Below are 22,973 nucleotides of genomic sequence, written 5' to 3'. Positions count from 1 at the left end.
TTTCTCCTTTCTTTGAAACTGAATGTAGTCAGATGATGTTACTTTAATGTTTTAATATTTGGATTAGTTTACTGATTCAGGGTCCCCACGGTCATGGAAAACCTGGAAATATCAGGGAATTTTTAAATTGTGATTTCAAGGCCTGGAAAAGCCATGCAAATTATTAAAAATACTTTTTAGTGAAATATGGAATACTTTTCTAGCTATGTTCAGCTCTGAAATATTTGATTGGAACATTGTATTCTTGTACTATTATTGTATTCCAAGTGACCTGTATGTACATGTATTTAATGTGTTTTCTTTCGTTACTTTTGGTGCAATAAACAATCTTAAATAGTTTGCCTTTCTTTTTCTTGCTTAATGCACATTAGGGGAAGTATTTAAAAAAATACTATAAATGCGTTTAAAATTTTTTTTTTAAATGAATCGTTAATCGAATCTAATATCATTGTGAATCAAATAAGAATCATTTTGAATTTGCAAAAATCGTTTTTTGAATCGAATCGAAAACCTGTGAATCCTGAATCAAATTAATTCGCTTTCAACCCAAAGATTCACACCCCTAGGCTCCAGTGGGGTTTTTTTATCCCCTTTTCTCCCAGTTTGGAATGCCCAATTCCCACTACTTAGTAGGTCCTTGTGGTGGCATGGTTACTCACCTCAATCCGGAGGACAAGTCTCAGTTGCCTCCGCTTCTGAGACAGTCAATCTGCGCATTTTATCACGTGGCTCGCTGTGCATGACACCGCGGAGACTCACAGCACAGGAGGCTCATGCTACTCTCCGCGATCCACGCACAACTTACCACGTGCCTCATTGAGAGTGAGAACCCCTAATCACGACCAAATGGAGGTTACCCCATTTGACTCTATCCTCCCTAGCAACCGGGCCAATTTGGTTGCTTAGGAGACCTGGCTGGAGTCACTCAGCACACCCTGGATTCGAACTTGTGACTCCAGGGGTGGTAGTCAGCGTCAATACTCGCTGAGCTACCCAGGCCCCCTAAGCGCCAGTGTTTTAATCCATATCTTCAGAAGTGATATGATAGGTGTGGGTGAGAAACAGATCAATATTTAAGTCCTTTTTTGCTAGAAATTCTTCTCCCTTCCCAGTAGGGGGTGATATGCATGAAGAATATGAATCATACAAGAAGAAGAATGTGAAATTGAAAGTTAAAGTGGAGATTGACTGAGCAGGGAGGAGAATTTATAGTAAAAAAAAAGAAAAGAAAAGACTTAAATATTTCTCACCCACACCTGTCATATCGCTTTTGAAGACATTGATTTAAACTACTGGAGTTTTATGGATTACTTTTATGCTGACGTCTGTGAATTTTGGAGCTTCAAAACTTTGACACCCATTCACTTGCATTGCATGGACCAAAAGAGCTGAGAAATTCTTCTAAAAGTCTTCATTTGAGTTCAGCATATGAGAAAGTCAACACATCTGGGATGGCATAAGGGTGAGTAAATGATGAGAGAATTTTCATTTTTGGGTGAACTATCCCTTTGATGTCTGTAACTGCCCTGTAATTAGACACTTTCATTCATGGATTAAATTATTCCTGGCTTACTGTGCAACCCTCAACGGTCATGTTGGTGAAAGAATCACCATTGGCTAGTAAATTTTTGTTTTTACTCACCAGACATTTGATTACATTTAAGCATAATGCAACTGAAAAAGATATTAATCAAACCAAGAAAGGGGGCCTCTTCATTTACAGTATATTGTACTTTTTATTTTTACATTTTGCCTTATCATTTTTATCACATTTTAAAAATGTGCAAATTTCACATTCCATCAATTTACATTTTTAATAATGATACAAGCTGTTGTCACTGTTTGAAATTTCATACACATTTTTAACAAAAAAATCAGAGAGTTTGAACTATAATAAAAATGAGGGCTGTCACAATTATTAAATTTGGCTGACAATTCATTATCAAACAAATAATTGCAATTATCATGATTAATTGCCTGTTTTAGGGCTATGACGATTAATTGTCTGTTTTAGGTTTTTCCACAAATATGATGATTAATTGTCATACAAACTGTAACTATGTGTGCTTCAGGCACACAACATAGTAATTTATACAAATTTAACTCTGGTCATATATGATTTCCTTTTCAGGCTTCTAAAACATATGAATGACAATCAAATATAAAATATAAAAGTATACATTTTAAAATAATTAAAATAATATTTTAATAATCAAAATATTTCTAACTAAAATATATATCTTCTTTTTCAGATTTAGTCTTTAGTCTTTTTTTTTTTTTTTTACCCAGCCAACCTGTATAGCTGTTTATATTATATTATATTATTGTAGCCAAGTAGAGAAATTTCATGTAATATAGCTCGTAATTTAAATTGTACATGACTCCTTTATGACCAGAGTTTGCTTTCCGGTACTCTCTTGTGTTACACACATGCGTGCTGGTTAGATCGTGAGAGCATTCATTGTGCATAAATTGTGCAGGAGAGCTCCCAGTTTTTTTCATCATTTCAGAATTCTTTGGGATGCATATGGATTGCATGTGTGGAGATTGACCATGTTCTGTGCACACATGAGAACTGGCCTCTACCATTTTTCATTTGTACAGTGTACATTTTAGGACATACTCAGACCTCAGTGTCAGTTCTCAGACTTCAGGCAGAACGGCACCGTTCCTCAGAATAAAAGGGTTCAGGTCTCAGGAAAAACATTGTCATGTCTAAAGTCTCTTACAATAAGGCATCAGACCAAAAGGTATAAGACCAAAAGGCAACAGACCTAAGCGGTCAAGTTTCACTTTAATTTAACGACTGTGTAATGGCAAATGTCCGTGGTCATTGCGGGTTCATTCACAAAGTATTAATGACACGCATTGGACATAGAGGTTGAGATGTGCACCTACTCTATTTCTGTGGGGATGATAAAATGCAAGAAACAGAATCTCAATGTCATCCTTCTTGAGAAATATGGGCTTGTGAGTTAATCAGAGAGCCTTAAAATAATGTGTGAAAGTGAAGAATTTAAGACAGAAATGTTTTCCTATTACAATATACAATATAATATGGTATAATGTATATGGTGGGCTGTAAAAAACCACACGGATACAAAAATATATTTTGGAGTTTATCTGACAGCTGTTTTTTATTTAAAAAATGAAAAAACAACAGCGGTCGATGGGGCCAAACTGTTATTAATAAATAAATAAATAAAAATGAAACACGGAAATGAAACAAGGTACAATGAAAAACGACTATGTTCCTTTTAGGACATTCTCAGACCTCAGTGTCACTTCTCAGACATCAGACTAAAAAGGTTCAGGTCTCAGGAAAAACACTGTCATGCCTAAGGTCTCGTACAATAAGGCATCATACCAAACTGCCTCATAGTGAACACCGCTTAGTGTTCACTATTAAATTAATACGTTTATACCTTGTTATATTTTCGCAGGAGCTTGGCGTGAGCCTCTGTAGACGGCGCGCACATCAGAGCACTTGAAATCCGGTTCATCTTCACGTGCTTTCAAGAGAGCTGCTCTGGGTGACGTCCGTGGTGTGGTTCCATGAGACACTTAGAGTTCAATTGAATGAGACAAATGCATTTTCCTGCACGTTCATGAGACACAGATTGCAGGGAAATATGAGGCTGAATCCAGCTTCCTAATCGCCTGCTTCTTATTCAGTAAAAGGGTCTCTGTGCTTCGACACTACTCAACTCAATCATTGGCGAGTGAAATGTTAATATTTACTCGACAACAGATATATTTTAGTCGCATAGCGTGAAATTTACTCGCATAAGCAGTAATTTACTTGCAATGTAGAGGACTGCTGTACAAAGTGAATTGCAACAATGGCATTGGTAACTGAAAACTACTGCGTTTGAATGATGCAGCATCCAGGCCACTAGGTGACACTGTAAGCCATACTTCTGCATACTTCAAAAAATTAAAACATTAAAGGGTGACAAACGTCAGTCTTGTAGTGTGCGCTTGGCTGTATACAAGTCAACACACATATAAATGCAAACGTGAGGTCCTACCTGAGGATATAGTTGACACAGACCACACACTGTGGCTGGGAGTGTTTACTGTTATAGATCACAGTGGCCTGAGTTTCTGCCCAAACGAAGCCTCCTGCTTTAGCCAGTAGACGGTACAATCCTGTACATACCTGCCCCTTCACAAACACTGTAGAGACAGACAAATAAACCAAAGTTATGTATAACATTATTTAGATTTATATAAGCAAACAGCATTCTTCAGGATGTATCACATGTGTCTGTTCATATGGTCTTACGGTTGTGGTGTGCTTTGGTCATATGGTCAGAATCCAAGGCGTGATAGTACTCATACACAGAATGTTGCAACAGATCCACTGGATGAAATCCCAACAAATCTGTGATCCTGCAAACACACACAGGTTACGTGCCACTTTGTGATACTGCAGCTTTCACAAGTCACCACTAGGTGGGGATGTAACCCAAGCCATTCAACTAGATCTGCAAAGATTCAAGCGGTAGTGGTAGTGACTGTCTGTGAATCTTCCCAGCACTCACTTCTCTCTACTACAAGGCAGAGACTTGTCAGTGCATGGAAGTGAATGGGAATGCACCACTATGTTCACCTGATGATTTTTAAGTGAAAAAAATAATTTTAAAAAATCAAAATTTATAAAAAAAACAAGTCTACTTTTGTCACACATTTTAAAGCCGGCCCATAAGTCTGTTTAGCTGTAATGGTCTTAAGTCTGATAACAGGATTAAGGCTTTTTTTTATTATTTACTCTGTCCTAACCAGGTGCAATGTGGTTCCAGCGACAAGCAATTTGTCTGTCCTCACTGAACATAAAACTGCTGCACAACATGACACAATCACAATCAATCAGAACATGTTTGATGTTTAATATGTGGAATGGGATTTTGGACCGATGAGATTTCACTATGGGGGGGTGTTACACAGTGTGACCAGGGCTGCCCATAAGGGAACAGCTTTCAGGGGCCCAGCCAGTGAGGGGGGTCCAAGAGAGATACATCAACACCCCCGATAGTGCTATGACAACCGGTGATAGCCTGCAGGTGATCGCACGCACGAATTGTCTGTGACAAATACCGGCGCTCCAATATATGATGGCACATGCATCAACCCCCAAACCCCCAACACAGTTTTCAGGGGCGCAGTTGGGAGTTTGGGGAGGCCTGAGTGTGATGCCACAAATATAGAAACCAAGTGAATGACAAAATCTTGGTTAGGACAAAAAAAGGATTGTTGCTTTATCATATTGCATCTAGTTAGGACAGAGTATCAAATGCTGCTGCAGTCAGCACAGACGCATTGAATCATCTGCTCAACAGGACAGGTGTTATTGTACATCACTCCTGTGTGCAGGTGCGCTGGGATTTTACCTGTCATCACAATAGGTGAAGCGCATATCCAAAGTGTGGCGACTGAGGAATGTTCTAGAATCCAGAGGTGCCTCAATGTTTGCCGGGTGGGGAATAGACTCACAGATCAACACCAGGTATGTTGAACACATATTTTTTCCCACAAACTCGCCCTTCTCAACACAATATGCTGTGTGGATGTGGCCCGAACAGCGCAAAACCTGTCAGAACGAGAGGCTGATAGGGATAAATTCAAATTCACCGCAGATGCTTTCAAAGTGATGTGCTCTGCGGGACAGGGTCACTTTTATTCCCATGACTGCATGAGTAAGGAGTCCTACCTTCCAGGAGGCAGATTTGATGTTGACAGTGCGCCCTCTGCTTGTCAGTGTACATTTCATCCTCAACAGAAAACTTCTGTCTGTGTGCTCTTCCTTTGCTTTCTTTGACAGACCTGAAGAGGGAAAAATTGAAAGAGATGTAAGCAGGGGCCCAAGGCAAAATTGTGAAAATAGGTCCCACAAGTGTGAATATTGTCATAACTTTTTTTTTGTTTTATCCCCTTTTCTCCCAATTTCGAAGGCCCAATTCCCACTACTTAGTAGTAAAAAAATTAAAGAGAAAGCACTAAGAAATAAGCACTCTAAAGTTTGGTAGATGGCAAATAACGTGTCCAAGAACTTTAATTCCCCAAATTGAAGATGTTAGGTTAAAATGTGCATGTATGTATAGCAGAAAGTGTGTATTTTAGGTGTGACATGTCAGCATTTCTTCACTATTAAAGGTTTTTCACCATTTTAATCACCTTCCAACTTTATTTCTAGAAGTACAAATAGGTCAGAGGTCATGGAAACCACAAGTATAATAATAACAACAGGGTAACACTTTACAACAAGGTCCTATTTGTTAACAGTAAATGTTATGAACTAACAATGAACATTAGAATTTTACAGCATTTATTAATCTTGATTCATGTTAATTCATAAAAATGCAATTGTTCAGTGTTGGTTCATATTGCAATAATTAATGTTAACATATACAACATTTAAAAATTACAATAAGAAAATGCTTTTTTTAAATAGTTTTAGATGAAGAAAGTGTCACACTGCTTACAATGCTTAAAATTTCACGTAAACTATCCACATATATGCTTAAATGTTTATTTAGTGCAACAAATCAATAAAAACAAAAAGTTGGCCAGAATATGTGCAAAAGTAAATAAAAATTAAAACATCAAGTTAAAACTAACAAACAGGTGTAGTTATATTATAGCTTAACTGTTTTATATACACTGCTGTTATTGTAATTGTAGTAACCTTCAGTTACTATTATTATTCAGAGCTCATCATTGTTTGTGGTTATCACTACCATTGTGATTTGTATGTTAAATGATTTGGTCCCTGCACGGTGATCGCACTGATTGCATGATCAGTGGAATATATAGAGCCACAGGGAATTTGAAACATCCAGCCCTGGATGTAAGTGATTGTGTGATTGTGAGTATATGAGAGACAGTATTACCTGTCTTGTGTGCCAGCATATCTCTGAGCTCCTCGTGGTCACATGGATGAGTAAACTCAAACACACTGTGTCCAGTAAGGTCGATCTACACGGGATGAAACAATTTAATATAGACACTCACATAATTCATGTCATTATTCACATTTATTTGGCCTAGCTAAGCATGCATAGCTAGTGATTAAAGTCAAGAAAGCCAGTCTGCAATTACAAAAGTGCTCTGATTGTTTTTTTTACTCTTCTACACTTAACATAGTCCTGAATAATGTATAAAATGTGTTGGATATAGCGACTAGATATTTTAAGTCCCAAACTGGGACACATGGGGGTGAAAGGTATCCCAGTGAATGTTTTTGCCCACACTTGTTTGAAATAACATTGAATTTACAGTAAAAGTAAAGACTCAGAACACTGGAACTTAAAACTATCAAACATAATTCCACATATAATATGTACAGTAAGTTCATATTTGGGCATTTCTGTAGCTTAGCTACCTTACTTGAAGCATCTTTCATTGAAAGGATGACAAGGAGTGACAGCAAGTACATAAAGTTATTGTTACGGTAACAAGACATAGGGCCGAAAGACGTTCTAGAATTAAAGTAGGTCTATCAGCAAATCAACCTGCAATGAAAAAGTAACTGGTTTCCTTCTCTGCAATGTCATCCTATTGAGAACCACAAACAGAGATGGTAGCTAAGGACAATAAGGTCAGAGGGACAAATGTACTATTTTAGAGAATTGTCGGGACACTGGGACGCAACTTGTGAAACCGGGACTGCCCTGGGAAAACCTGGTCACCTTTACTTTAACAATTCTAGCACCAATTCTAATCTCTGTGACAGACTCTCAGCTTTTAAAAAGATAATGTAACATATGCATATATAAATTATGTCTGAAAAAACCTTGAAATCAAGGCTACATCACCTGCAGAAGGCCCAGACACTTGCTGACATTCTCTGAGAGGTAGACCATGTCACCCTCTGCAGACAGAACCATGAGAAACCCGTCCAGAGCTTTCAGAAATGAGCAGTTCCACTGAGAGTCCAATTCAGTCTCCACACCAAGAATACCTAAAGAGACAGACGGAGACATGAAAAAAATTATTGAAACTGCTCTTAATAAATACACTATGAATATCAGAACAGATATTTGACATATTTTGTACACACAGCAGATTTTACAGATAATTAATTTGATGATCTTTCTTTCTCACTCATCTGGCATTTGTCTGCTATCTCTCACCTGTGCTATCTCTCACCTGTGTCCAGTATTTTACGGAGACGCAGGTAACTGAGAGCGAGTCTCATGACTGATGCTTTGTCCAGGTTAGAGGTGACGCTGTGAGGGAGGGGAAGTTCTTTGGCCAGCTCATAAAACACCTCTGACTCTTTTCCTCTCCGACAACGTGCAGCATCCCGAGATTTCTCTTTCCTTCGCTCTGAACTCACCCTGCCACAAACACACCACCATCAGGGGCCTGCGCTCTCAATGCCTCCAACATGTAGCCTATTATTGCATTAACAATGCTTAAACAAATATTAAAATATTAATGCTTTGTGATTTCCAAAGGCATAGAGCATTAGGAAGTCTATAATCCTGATTCCCACATCAAACACACACAGTTGCATAGCATTGTTGCACATAAACCAGCTGCAAACATTAGAAGTCAAGTTCATATGTGTGAGATTACATAAGCCAATGACATCATTCACTCAGTGCAAGTTCTACTGAAAAAAATTAATTTGACCACAAATTTACTTTTATTAATATTCTGTTGTGCCCAGACAGTTTTGCCAGGTTTATTTAGGTTAAAATAAATATTTGCCAAAAAGGATGAAAATGGCAGACAGACCAGTGGCGTAGCCATGGGTGTGCAACTGCCACCCAAAATGTAAGCTTGCACAACTAAATGAAATGGCAGTTTTTTTGATGCTTTACTGTTTGCATCATGTCAGTCACAGTATTATCCTTTATTTATATTGGCTTAATAATTAACGTAACAACAGTATTATTTTTCTTTTTTTTATTATGAACCAAACCTCCAACTACACAGAGCTTAAAAAAAAATATAGCCAAAAAGAAATTGAACCAATGGTTGTTAATGGTTATTTTATTATATTTCACTTAATTGTGCTTTAGTTCTTGCACACCCAGTTTTCTCTTGACACACCCAAAGTCTTGTTTCTGGCTACACCACTGAGACAGACCCAGTGATGAACCAAGAATCACAACTGGGGTAGTGTAGCCCTAATTATCACTTTTTGCCCACCAGCAGTCATATATATCACCCTCCCTTTAGCCATGAAGACTATCGAGTTGATTAACTGGATTATTGCAGTGTGGTGTAGTTGACTGCCTGTGAGGAGCAGATGGGGTGACATTTTGTCCTCAGTGACACATAACAGATCATCCCTCAGTTGAGGAGGTTTGATTGTATTGTATTGTATGTTGTGTTGTGTAAGGTTATGTAACATGGTGCTGTATTGTGTCGTGTTATGTAATGTTATGTGCATCTGTATTGTGTAATGTTGTGTATTGTGGAGCTCTATTGTGTAGTGTTATGTAATGTTGTTTATCTGGAGCTGAATTGTGTAGTGTTGTGTGATGTGTTGTGTGGGGCTTGATTGTGTATTATTGTGCAATGTTGCGTGTGTGGTGCTGTACTGTGTTGTGTTGTGTTGCGTGGGGTCAGAGGGGGCACACTTAAGACAGTCACCTTTTTAACAGAGACGTACTGGAAACACAGCAGGTAAAACCACTCACACAAAGGTCCCTCTGTACAGTTAGTGACATCATTATGTTTGCTGTGAGCTGTCTTCAGGGTCAAGATGGAAAACCCAGTGCTCATAAAACATCCTTGGGCAAGACTAGTTAAGGCTCTGCCAAAGATATCAACAGTTTAATTAACTCCTTAATTTATATTTCCTCTCTTTGTCTCTTTCGGGATTCAAGATTTGAATCAAGATTAACCTGCTTTTACATTGCCAAAGCAGTCAATGTTAGACATGTATATATACATACATATATATATATATATATATATACGTATATATATATATATATACAGTTGTGCTCTAAAGTTTGCATACCCTTGGAGAATTGGTAATATATCTACCATTTTTAAAGAAAACATAAGTGAGCAGGCAAAACACATTTCTTTTATATCTTATGGGATTCATATTCAACTGTAGGTTATAACAGAATGGTACAATCATAAAACAAAACATGGCAACAAAGAAAAAAATGAAATGACCCCTGTTCAAAAGTCTGCATACCCTTAGTTCTTAATACTGTGTATTGCCCCCTTTAGCATCAATGACAGTGTGCAGTCTTTTGTAATAGCTGTCGATGAGGCCCCAAATTCTTGCAGGTGGTATAGCTGCCCATTCGTCTTGGCAAAATGTCTCCAGGTCATGCAAAGTCTTTGATCATCTTACATGAACCGCACGTTTGAGATCTCCCCAGAGTGGCTCGATGATATTAAGGTCAGGAGACTGTGATGGCCACTCCAGAACCTTAAAATTTTTCTGCTGTAACCACTGGAGGGTCAACTTGGCCTTGTGCTTATGGTCATTGTCGTGCTGGAAAGTCCAAGAGCGTCCCATGTGCAGCTTTCGTGCAGAAGAATGCAAATTGTCTGCCAGTATTTTCTGATAACATGCTGCATTCATCTTGCCATCAATTTTCACAAGATTCCCCGTGCCTTTAGAGCTCACACACCCAAAACATCAGTGAGCCACCACCATGCTTCACAGTGGGGATGGTATTCTTTTCACTATAGGCCTTGTTGACCCCTCTCCAAACATAGCGCTTATGGATGTGACCAAAAACCTCTATTTTGGTCTCGTCACTCCAAATTACAGTGTGCCAGAAGCTGTGAGGCGTGTCAAGGTGTTGTCGGGCATATTGTAACCAGGCTTTTTTGTGGCATTGGCGCAGTAAAGGCTTCTTTCTGGCAACTTGCAGCTCATTTTTGTTCAAGTATCGTCATATTGTGCTCCTTCAAACAACCGTGCCGTCTTTTTCCAGAGCGGCCTGTATTTCTCCTGAGGTTACCTGTAGGTTTTTCTTTGTATCCCAAACAATTCTTCTGGCAGTTGTGGCTGAGATCTTTCTTGGTCTACCTGACCTTGGCTTGGTATCAAGAGATCCCTGAATTTTCCACTTCTTAATAAGTGTGTAGAGCCAAGGAGGGCGGGGCCGGGCTGGAATGACGCATGCCCGGTCCCCAATCAGCCTGATGGGGCGCGCAAGGGATAAAGACAGCCGGGGACGACAGTTCGAGAGAGAGAGAGAATTACAGGCAGCTGTACTGTGTGCTTATGGTTGTGTGTTTTTGGTTAAGTTGTTTATTAAATTATTATTTAAGTTGTCAAGCCGGTTCTCGCCTCCTCCTTTCCACTGAACCCCCTTTACACTGGTGCTGAAACCCGGGAAGGAGGAGGGATTCCCGTCGCAGAATCCTCGACACTGCCGTCCACCCAGGGGAGCGCTGCTGCCACCCGGACGCGGGGAACGGCCGCCGTCCGCGAGGCGAGTGGGGACGGGACTCCCCGACCGCCTGGAGCGAGGGAACCGCTGCCGGGGGCGGAGGAGTGCCCTGCCGTCCCGCAGGAACGCGGAGGGGTCGAGAGAAGACTGCCGTCCACGGGGGGAGGAGGGAAGCGACTCCCCGACCGCCTGGAGTGGTAGGGCCGCTGCCAGGGGCGGAGGAGTGTCCCCACGGGATGCCGGGAACGCGGAGGGGCGTTCTGTCCGCTGGGGGCCAGAGGTCTGACTCCGGTCCGCCCAGGGAGGACCGGCTGCTGTCCGCCTGATAGGGTGGAGGAGTGATCGAGGACCACGTGACGGCGCATCAGAGAACTGGTGAGTTTCTTTTTCTCTCTCTCCTCTCTCTCTCTCTGTCGCTCCGTGTTGGCCTTTCCCTCGCCATTTTGTTTTGTTGTTTTTCCCGTCCTGTCTCCTCCCAGGTCAAGGAAGGCGGGGATGACCCGCCGGCAGTCGGGGCGCAAGGTACGCCCCCCCCCCGGAGAGGAAGGGGGGATGTACGTCATGCCGGGGGCTCCCCGGCCTGAGGCAACCCCGGGAAGAGTGTAGAGTCGAGGAGGGCGGGGCCGGGCTGGAATGACGCACGCCCGGTCCCCAATCAGCCTGATGGGGCGCGCGAGGGATAAAGGCGGCCGGGGACGACAGTTCGAGAGAGAGAGAGAATTACAGGCAGCTGTACTGTGTGCTTATGGTTGTGTGTTTTTGGTTAAGTTGTTTATTAAATTATTATTTAAGTTGTCAAGCCAGTTCTCGCCTCCTCCTTTCCACTGAACCCCCTTTACAAAGTGATTGAACAGTACTGACTGGCATTTTCAAGGCTTTGGATATCTTTTTATATCCTTTTCCATCTTTATAAAGTTCCATTACCTTGTTACGCAGGTCTTTTGACAGTTCTTTTCTGCTCCCCATGGTTCAGTATCTAGCCTGCTCAGTGCATCCACGTGAGAGCTAACAAACTCATTGACTATTTGTACACAGACACTAATTGCAATTTAAAAAGCCACAAGTGTGGGAAATTAACCTTTAATTTCCATTTAAACCTGCGTGTGCCACCTTGTGTGTCTGTAACAAGGCCAAACATTCAAGGATATGTAAACTTTTGATCAGGGCCATTTGGGTGATTTCTGTTATCATTATGATTTAAAAAGGAGCCAAACAACTAAGTGATAATAAATGGCTTCATATGATCACTATCCTTAAATAAAAGACATATAATCATATTTTCAAAATCAATGCCAAAATTTCACAATTTCTGCCAGGGTATGCAAACTTTTGAGCACAACTGTATATGCACAATAAAGATAGCAATTTTACATTTGGAATGTTAAAGTAATATTCCAGGTTCAACACAAGTTAAGCTCAATCGACAACATTTGTGACAATGTTGATAACCACAAAAATTTGCATCAACTCATCCCTCCTTTTCTTTAAAAAATGTTTTAAAAATGAGGTTACAGTGAGGTACTTACAATGGAAGTGAATGTGGCCAATTTTTGGAGGGTTTAAAGGCAGAAATGTGAAGCTTATAATGTTATAAAAATACTTACATTAATTCTTCTGTTAAAAACTCATATTATTTAAGCTGTAAAGTTGTTTAAATTGTAATTTTTACAGACATTTTAGGGTTTCACGGTTTGTTGACTATATTGTCATGGCAACAAAGTTGTAAAATTGGCTATAACTTTACACAGAAAAGGTTAGTAAGTGATTTTATCACAATAAAATCATGTTAACACACATATTGTTTATGACTTGTGGCAATACTTTTTGAAAAAGTGAGTATTTTAACATTAAAAAATGGCCTCCATTCACTTCCATTTTAAGTGCTCATTGGAACCTAGATTTTTGTTTTTCTTTTAAAAAAAGGAGGGATGAGTAAAAATTTATTTTTGTGGTAATCAATATTATGCCACAAATGCTGTCAGTTGAGCTTAACTTGTATTGAACCCGGAATATTCCTTTAATGTTTTAAAATTAATATGTATGTGCTAAGCGAGTGTGTCACTTTCATTTGGTGTTTGTGTCCCATTGATTGCTCTTGTCTTTTAGAAAACACATACTTGCAGGTATGTTGGAACTTGCTAGTAATCTCTCTTTACATTATGCATGTTAGATTATCTAAAATCATTAAATGTGTTTTCAGTAATTTCTTTAAAGTTGCTCTCGGTATATTTTTGCTCAGGTCATCTTGGACTGTCAGTGACACCTAGTGGTGTGGATGCAGCATCATACAAAATCTATAAATTTCAGTTACAGATGCCATTGTAGAAATTCACTGTTCACAATCAGCCATGATTCATTAATTTATTTTTATTTTTTTTATTATTATTTATAATTTATTTATTTATTTTTAGAAAGAGACATTACAAAGGAAGAGACATTACAATGTAAGAAAGAGCAAAGAACACACACACTCTCACACACACACACACACACACACACAAAGACAAAAGAAAATATAAATAAATAAATTACAATTTATAAACATGTATTTTGAAGAAATGCAGTCCAATAACCATAAAACGTGTTGTCCAAGCATCATGAGAACAATTAGAACCTCCATGCCAGCATTGGTGGGGACAGGGAGTCAGAGTCAAACAATGGGGTCTGGGTCAAGCTGGAGATTTTTAACATATGCAAGAAAGGGCCACCAAATTTGAGTAAAAATAATGTTAGGCCGGTGAAGAGAATATCTAATTTTCTCGAGTTTCATAAAATATAGGGCATCCTTTATCCAATGTGCATGAGATGGTGGGTGAGGGCTTTTCCAGTTCAGTAAAATTAGACGCCTCGCAAGAAATGTTAGAAAAGCAACAACATTGTAAAGTAAGAGGGCAGTGAGTGACCGATGGGCAATACCCCAAATAGGCCCACGATCGGTAATGGTGGAATATCTGCAGAGGTGATGGCTGAAAGAGAATCAAACACTAACCCCCAAAAAGAAGAGAGGGCCGGGCAGGTCCAAAACATATGAGTTAGTGTGGCTGGTCCTAAGTGACACCTATCACACTTGGGGTCAATGGTTGGATTAATCTGAGCAAGTCTGCTTTTAGACCAGTAAACTCTATGAACCACCTTGCATTGTAGAAGACGATGATGTGCACAAATAGACGAGGAGTGAACCCTGTCCAGAACTGCCTCCTATGTTTCTTGGTCTATCACAATATTGAGGTCTTGGGACCAGCTGGTACGCAAATTGTCAAGGGGTGACGACTGCAATGTAGCAAATGTACTGACTAACTTAGAAATTGAGCCTTTAGCACAAACATTAACCCCAAGAATGGTGTCAATTGCAGGAGAAGGTGGCGCATTGGGGAACTTCGCGAAATTTATGCTGGATCTGAGGGCCACTGCCAAAGGTTCTATAGCTATAGTGAACAACAGCAGGCAACCTTGCCTTGTCCCTCAACCAAGAGGGAAATACTTTGAATAATGATTATTTGTGTGCACACAAGCTGGGGAGAAAAGCCTGATCCAGGATATAAACTGGTCACCAAATCCAAATCTCCTCAAAGTATAAAACAAGTAATCCCACACAACTCTATCGAATGCCTTTTCAGCATCCATAGAGATGACTAAATCTGGAGTCTTTTTTTGGGAGGTTGAATAGAGGATATTCAAAAGATGTCTAATATTGTGGAAAGAATGCCTGTCTTTGATAAAACCCGTCTGATCTGTTGAATTAATTAATAGTTGATAAAAGCAGTTCCAATCACCGCGCTAATACTTTGGCTAGCAATTTCACATCTGTGCAGAGTAAAGAAATTGGACAGTAATTACTGCACTGGAGAGGGTCTTTGTCTTTTTTAGGAATAAGGGAATAAATAGCCTGATGTAAGGTTTGGAGGAGGATGCCAGATTTGTATGACTCATTAAACATATTTAATAAAAGAGGGGACAATTTATCTGAGAACGTAAGGGGTTCTACCAGTTTGGAGGGTGAATCAGAATCGATAAGAGGAATATCAAGGGAGTCGGAAAACAAAGTGAGCCTCATCAGCTGTACTCTCGGAAGTATATAAAGAGATGCAGAAGTCCCTGAACTGGTCATTACTGTTAAGGGGGTTGATTGTAGGGCAGGTAAGGATAGAAATTTGAGTAGTATGATGCAAGGAGGAGGACTGGCATAGCTGGTGTGTGAGCAATTTACTTGATTTATCACCAAATTCATAATAGTTATAGTGGGATTTGTGTAGGGCTTCAATTGCTTCATTCGTTGCTAGCAGATAGAAATCTGGCTTTAGTTGTAAGAAGTTTATTAAAGAGATCTGAGCTAGGTGAATCTACAGCACTGGACTGAAGCTCTGCCAGAGTTCTAGATAAAGAGGTGTTCCTCTAAGTTGCCTGTTTCCTCTGATAGGCTGAATAAGATATAATTTCTCCTCTCAAAAAGGCCTTGCCTGTTTCCCATATTGTTGCAGCTGAAATATAAGGGGAAATGTTTGTCGAAGTAAAAAGATCAATACGATCGTTTATAACTTTTCCAAAAATCTGTGTCGTTAAGTAATAAAGAATTGAAACGCCAAGGAGAGGTTAACCCACCAGGAAGTGAAAAATCCACTACATCTGCTGCATAATCTGAGATTACTATAGGGTTGTAAATGTAGGCAGAAACGAGTGGAAGCAGTTTATTGTCAAAAAGAAAATAATCAATCTGAGAGGAGGTATGGTGAATGGGGAGAAAAAAGAAAACTGTTTTGCATTAAAATTTAAAAAGCACCAGATATCAGAAACTGCCTATTGTTCCATAAACAGCTGAATTTTTTTGGAGGATTTAGATTGTACTCGGGGGAAGAGCAGTCTAGAAGAGGATCTAAACAACAGTTGAAATCCCCACCTAGTACAAGTTGGCTAGAATTTAAATCAGGGAGCGAGAACATTATCCCAGTTAAGTCCATTTACGTTGGCCAGGACCAAATGAAAATTAGGGTCCGAAATGACCTTGGAGATGGAAAATGGTTCTGCTTATGAATGAGAATAGCAACACCTCACGACTTACTAGGGAAAGTGGAGTGGTAAAGCTGGCCTACTCAGCCCCTTTTAATCTTTAGTTGGTCTGCTGGCCTAAGGTGAGTTTCTTGAATAAAAGCTACTTTGGTATTTAAATGTTTCAAGTGATTAAGTATTTTATTACGCTTTACCGGTGTTAAGCCCTTTAAAATTCCAGCTGGTGAGCCTAGGTGGTGTTGTGTTGCTCACTGAAGACATAAAATACTATTATAAACATATACATACTCCGATGTGACAACCGGTATCCTTTGCTTGTTATACATGAGGACGAAAAATTAGATGAAGAAGATTGCACCCAATAAATTACAAGTATAAGTGAAGACAACACATAAATCCACCCCTAAACCATGTTCCAAATGCAGACACAAAGGCCTGCATCAGAAAACACTTTACCATTTTAACCAGCCAATTTCCTAACTCCTAGCCATCCCTGTATTGGGCTACATAACCTCATGAACATATTTATACCAAACTTGATGGAAACCACAGACAATTGCATAAACAACTGACTAAATAGTCAATTGACAGTGCACAAACATGGAGTATAATAGATAGAACACTTATAATAAACAGCAGAAGCATTTTAAAACTATATACAGAAATCAGATAAAGTAACGGGCGTTATCGTATCATAAGAGCTGCAATGTCTTTGTGAAGAACACTATTCTGAGATGTTCCACAAATATCAAGAACACTTTATCAAAAAGCTAGCATTCAGAATAAAATAAAGTGAACAGTGTAATACTTTTACATTTGTCCATTTAAATAACCATTACATTGAAAACAAGAACTTGGTTAACCATACCAGCGATTATGCCAAAGGAGAGGGGAAAAAGAGGCCTCAGAAAACTAACAAAACCAGCAAGCCGCCGAATAAATGAGCACAAGTAGGCACCAAAGTAAAACAAATAAAACTTGAAGCTCCATTCCATGTCCAGTATTTCAACATAAACTATTTTGTGTCCAGACTCCAAATGCAGTTATTGGCTTCAGTAGCAGATAGCAACCATTTTTCTCACCGTTTGAAAGTGTAATGCGCAGTCTGACTGGAAAGAGAAGAGCAGGCTTGAATCCTTATTTGGAAAGTTCTGCCATAGCGTCTTTGAACTCGGCACGCAGCTTCAGAACGTCGGGGCTATAATCCTCGAATATCCAGATACTGTGTCCTTGATAAGACAAATCACCTTTTTTGCGAGACTCGCGAATGACCATATCCTTCACTTGGAAGCGATGAAATTGCAAAACGACAGGTTGCAGTCTCTGCCCCGAGGGGGGTTTGGGCGCGAGGCTTCGGTGAGTTCTGTCCAACTTGGGTGGCGAAGATAGAACATGAGGGCTGAAAACCTCAACAAGGAGCTGGGACAAGAAGGTCGTTGGATGCAGACCCTCGATGGACTCAGGTAAGCCAACAATATGAACATTCTGCCATCGGCTATAAACTTTAGCCCGCAGCCACTCATTTTGAAGCCCAGAACATGTGGCCTCAAGCTGCTCGAGGCATTGGCCCACCTCTGTAATGCCAGACTCAAGGGATCTGATGCATTGATCGTGAACTGCAACCGTGGATTGAATATTGTCTAACTTAGTTACCCAGCTCTCAAAAGAGGTTTTGAAGTCCACGGCAAGTGAGGCTCTGAGCTCGTCATGCAGGGCACTAATTTCAGCTAGCGTTACGCTAGCCCCAGGCGATGTAGTAGCTTCTCGATCCTTTTCCACCTGTTTGCCCCTTCCCTTAGACATTTTGTGCAAGATAAAAATTCTAGAAACTGTTAACAAACAAAAGCTGCCTGGAGAAAATTAAAAACAGTGAGGTTTGAAAAGAAGTAAGTGAAAAGTTAGAGGGAGGGGGTCGCGCACACGTCACTCCTCATCAGCCACGATTTTAATTTAATCCAAGAGTGAAAGTGTCCAGTAACAAGATGGTTACAGAGATTAAGCGAGTAGTATTCAGCTGGTCATGAGATTCTAAAATGGCAGCCCCCATGAGGGCACCCGTGCCCCATGCAGAATAAAACAACTTTTATAAGGTTACGGATATGACTAGAGTGATCATCTCATGTGAGTGGTCATGATTTTATACATATGTTTCGAAATTACAATTCATTTTTTAGGAGTAAAGCTTTTTTTAATGGGGAAAAAATTACTTAGTGTGCCTTCAATGTTAAATATTTTCTCCTATCTCAATTAAATATGTATAGACAACTATAATTAAGCCGTTTATACGTTGACTTCCCAGAAAAGTGTAAACAATTTGGCTCTGTGGTATGATCAAAACTTTACTCTGTTGGTTTGTGCATCCCAACCAGCCCGACACAGCAACATTGGCTCAACAAATGGTTTACATTTGGGGCGGGACAATTTGTTTTGCCAACCAACGGAAGACAAAGGGACGTTTTAAGAAACCTTTTTGAAAACATTATTAGAGTCATTACTTTTGCAACTCCATTCGGTGACCATTGAAACACACTGGCGCAAACACACATTTAACCTTTAACTGTTTATGAACCAGCAGATTTAGCTTTAGATTAAAAATGCCCTGGATGTGTGTATCTGTATGTGTTTTCTGTATCTCTCTTAGGGCCCCTCATGAGACATGATATGATTACATTAGAGGATGTAAAGCTAACGCAAAAACATACATTCACACTTGACCTCTTAGAGCACACTTTGAGGTCTCCGTACTTCATTGAGTGCAGATAAAGCGTCTGGATGCTGGCCAGCCTATGAGATGAATATAGCAGAGTGCTAGAAACCACCAGCTGTCTCACCACACTTCCTGTCTGTTTCTCTGGATTACTCCACCTGAGTGATCATTATCAGTAACTTCTTTTAAGACCGAAGAGAATAGTTTTACTGCAACAAGCTATGGAAGAAAAAATAGATCTGTTAGTGATGAATCTTTTAAGTGAACTAATTGTTCTTGTTCACCTCCATACACTGACTCATATTTTTCATTCACTTACGTCTCTCCCTTTCGAAGCCTATGAGCTCTGCTGCTTTTCATGCCTGTAAAGATTGACTATAGCATGAGCCAATAGCATTCGAGTGCACGCTGTGAAGGAGCATATCATTGGTTTGACGCGCTGAACGAATAGACTTGTTATGGCTGAGAATTACTGCTTTCGGTTCAATGCAATTACTGAAAAGACAGTAATTTGGTGCATCTGTGGGCACAAAGGCGTAACTTGAAAATATGGTCAGTGCGCAAATCAATGAAAGAATCTGAACAAATCTTTTTGGTGAATGGAATCAAAAGAATCGAGTCACAGAAATTAATCAAAATCACCACCACTATTATACAATGAGGCATATTTGCATTTATGAGGCTCTATTATTTCCTTAAGATGTAGTAGACAATGTTTTGTGCAAAGCAGTACACAATTACAAAGGCCTATTACTAATATGCATCAGTCATTTGCATATCTAGGTAACCTTTACACCACAATAAACATGACTACAGCAGTAGCCGTGCTTCATAGCAACATTATGCAGGTCGCTGCATAATGGAAAATGTACCAGTAGCATTTCATGATTCGGGGTTTGTGCCCTACCCTCTATGGTCATGTTAGAGAAAGAATCGCCATTGGCTAGTATATTTTTGTTTTTACTTGCCAGACTTTTGACAAGATGTAAGCGTAATGCAACTGAAAAATATATTAAGCAAACTGAGAAAGGGGTCCTCTTCATATACAGGTGCTGGTCATATAATTAGAATATCATCAAAAAGTTGATTTATTTCACTAATTCCATTCAAAAAGTGAAACTTTTATATTATATTCATTCATTACACACAGACTGATATATTTCAAATGTTTATTTCTTTTAATTTTGATGATTATAACTGACAACTAAGGAAAATCCCAAATTCAGTATCTCAGAAAATTAGAATATTACTTAAGACCAATACAAAGAAAGGATTTTTAGAAATCTTGGCCAACTGAAAAGTATGAACATGAAAAGTATGAGCATGTACAGCACTCAATACTTAGTTGGGGCTCCTTTTGCCTGAATTACTGCAGCAATGCGGCGTGGCATGGAGTCGATCAGTCTGTGGCACTGCTCAGGTGTTATGAGAGCCCAGGTTGCTCTGATAGTGGCCTTCAGCTCTTCTGCATTGTTGGGTCTGGCATATCGCATCTTCCTCTTCACAATACCCCATAGATTTTCTATGGGGTTAAGGTCAGGCGAGTTTGCTGGCCAATTAAGAACAGGGATACCATGGTCCTTAAACCAGATACTGGTTGCTTTGGCACTGTGTGCAGGTGCCAAGTCCTGTTGGAAAATGAAATCTGCATCTCCATAAAGTTGGTCAGCAGCAGGAAGCATGAAGTGCTCTAAAGCTTCCTGGTATACGGCTGCGTTGACCTTGGACCTCAGAAAACACAGTGGACCAACACCAGCAGATGACATGGCACCCCAAACCATCACTGACTGTGGAAACTTTACACTGGACCTCAAGCAACGTGGATTGTGTGCCTCTCCTCTCTTCCTCCAGACTCTGGGACCCTGATTTCCAAAGGAAATGCAAAATTTACTTTCATCAGAGAACATAACTTTGGACCACTCAGCAGCAGTCCAGTCCTTTTTGTCTTTAGCCCAGGCGAGACGGTTCAGACGCTGTCTGTTGTTCAAGAGTGGCTTGACACAAGGAATGCGACAGCTGAAACCCATGTCTTGCATACGTCTGTGCGTAGTGGTTCTCCCCCACATTTTTGAATGGGTTTTGTTTCACAATCCTCTCCAGGGTGCAGTTATCCCTATTGCTTGTACACTTTTTTCTACCACATCTTTTCCTTCCCTTCGCCTCTCTATTAATGTGCTTGGACACAGAGCTCTGTGAACAGCCAGCCTCTTTTGCAATGACCTTTTGTGTCTTGCCCTCCTTGTGCAACTTGTCAATGGTCGTCTTTTGGACAACTGTCAAGTCAGCAGTCTTCCCCATGATGGTGTAGTGTACAGAACTAGACTGAGAGACCATTTAAAGGCCTTTGCAGGTGTTTTGAGTTAATTAGCTGATTAGAGTGTGGCACCAGGTGTCTTCAATATTGAACCTTTTCACAATATTCTAATTTTCTGAGATACTGAATTTAGGATTTTCCTTAGTTGTCAGTTATAATCATCAAAATTAAAAGAAATAAACATTTGAAATATATCAGTCTGTGTGTAATGAATGAATATAATATACAAGTTTCACTTTTTGAATGGAATTAGTGAAATAAATCAACTTTTTGATGATATTCTAATTATATGACCAGCACCTGTATATGACTTCACGCAATATTGTACATTTTATTTTATATTTTGCCTTATCATTTTAATCCTGTTATAGCTTTTAAAAATTTAGAAATTTTAAATACTATAAATTTTAATGATGTCATGAAATTGCTTTTTTAATAATGATACAAGCATTACACTTTGAAATATCATACAAATGTTTAACAAACAATTCACAAGGTTGGAATCTAATAATGAAAATTAGGGCTGACACAATTAATTGTCCAACAAATAATTGCAATTATGACCATTAATTGCCTGTTCTAGGGCTATGACGATTAATTGTCTGTTTTAGGTCTTTCACGAATATGACGATTAGTTGTCATACAAACTGTCACTGTGTGCTTCATGCAGACAACAAAGTCATTTATACAAATTTAGCTTGGGTCATATACGTAAAATAAGGGTCTATGATTTCCTTTTCTGGGTTCAAAAATGTATGAATGACAATCAAATATAAAATATAAAAGTATACATTTTAAAATAATTAAAGTAATAAAGAGGGGAAAAAATACAATAATAAATAAATAAATAAATAAATAAATAATAAAAAAATAAAAAATGGGACGGGACAGGACGTAAGTCTGTAGTTTTATAGATATGTGTTTCCAGAATCTAATATTAATAATCACATGTAATAAGTGTAGTAATAGGAAATAAACATTATCTATTATTATATATTAATATGTTATAAATATAATTATGATATGATAATACAGTCATAGTAATCAGAAAACATGTATTAAATAAATTATATATAAAAGGTATTTCCATAATTGTGTTAATAATAATGATGGTGATGACAATACTGACAATAGTGATAATAATATTGATGGTAATGGAATAGTATTAACAATCATAATGGTAATAATAGAGATGGTAATAAAGACAATAGTGTTATAAATAATAATAATATGAACAATATATAATATCAACATGTATATGCATATATACGGATAAAAACACAAATATATAAATATTTTTACATATTTTTATCCTTTCCCCTTCTTTCTTATAAGTTTGTAGAGATATGATTGGGAGAGTGTGTGAGTCCGGTTCCAGGTGTTTGATTTAGATTAAAATACATTAAAAATGGGTTCCAGATGTCATTAAATGTAAATATATTCTTCTTGTGGGTGAATGTTATTTTTTCTAATGTGATGTATTCTGTAAGAAGATTGATCCAATGATTGATATGTATAGATTTTTTTGATTTCCAGTTTAACAGAATTATTTTCTTGGCGATAG

General features: G+C 39.0%; 1 protein-coding gene across 4 annotated transcripts in view; it reads right to left on the bottom strand.

Annotated features, from left to right (window-relative positions):
* The window catches only part of LOC127414184 (hypoxia-inducible factor 1-alpha-like), a 39,746-nt gene that overhangs the window by 11,278 nt on the left and 5,495 nt on the right, over nucleotides 1–22,973 (bottom strand). For 3 of the 4 annotated variants that reach the window (XM_051651990.1, XM_051651991.1, XM_051651992.1), the window contains 7 exons: nucleotides 8,152–8,342; nucleotides 7,818–7,963; nucleotides 6,894–6,978; nucleotides 5,714–5,826; nucleotides 5,394–5,593; nucleotides 4,289–4,395; nucleotides 4,032–4,179 (listed from right to left, as the gene is read on the bottom strand). In XM_051651990.1, the coding sequence (XP_051507950.1) occupies nucleotides 4,032–4,179; nucleotides 4,289–4,395; nucleotides 5,394–5,593; nucleotides 5,714–5,826; nucleotides 6,894–6,978; nucleotides 7,818–7,963; nucleotides 8,152–8,342 (990 nt within the window). Of the gene's footprint in view, nucleotides 1–4,031; nucleotides 4,180–4,288; nucleotides 4,396–5,393; nucleotides 5,594–5,713; nucleotides 5,827–6,893; nucleotides 6,979–7,817; nucleotides 7,964–8,135; nucleotides 8,343–22,973 lie in introns of all 4 variants that reach the window. The other variant, XM_051651993.1, reaches the window with a different exon arrangement.

The sequence above is a fragment of the Myxocyprinus asiaticus genome, chromosome 23 (genome assembly GCF_019703515.2).
Source record: "Myxocyprinus asiaticus isolate MX2 ecotype Aquarium Trade chromosome 23, UBuf_Myxa_2, whole genome shotgun sequence".
Classification (NCBI taxonomy): domain Eukaryota; kingdom Metazoa; phylum Chordata; class Actinopteri; order Cypriniformes; family Catostomidae; genus Myxocyprinus; species Myxocyprinus asiaticus.
The sequence above is the reverse complement of the archived record's forward strand: the minus strand, read 5'-3'. Positions and strand labels throughout refer to the sequence as shown.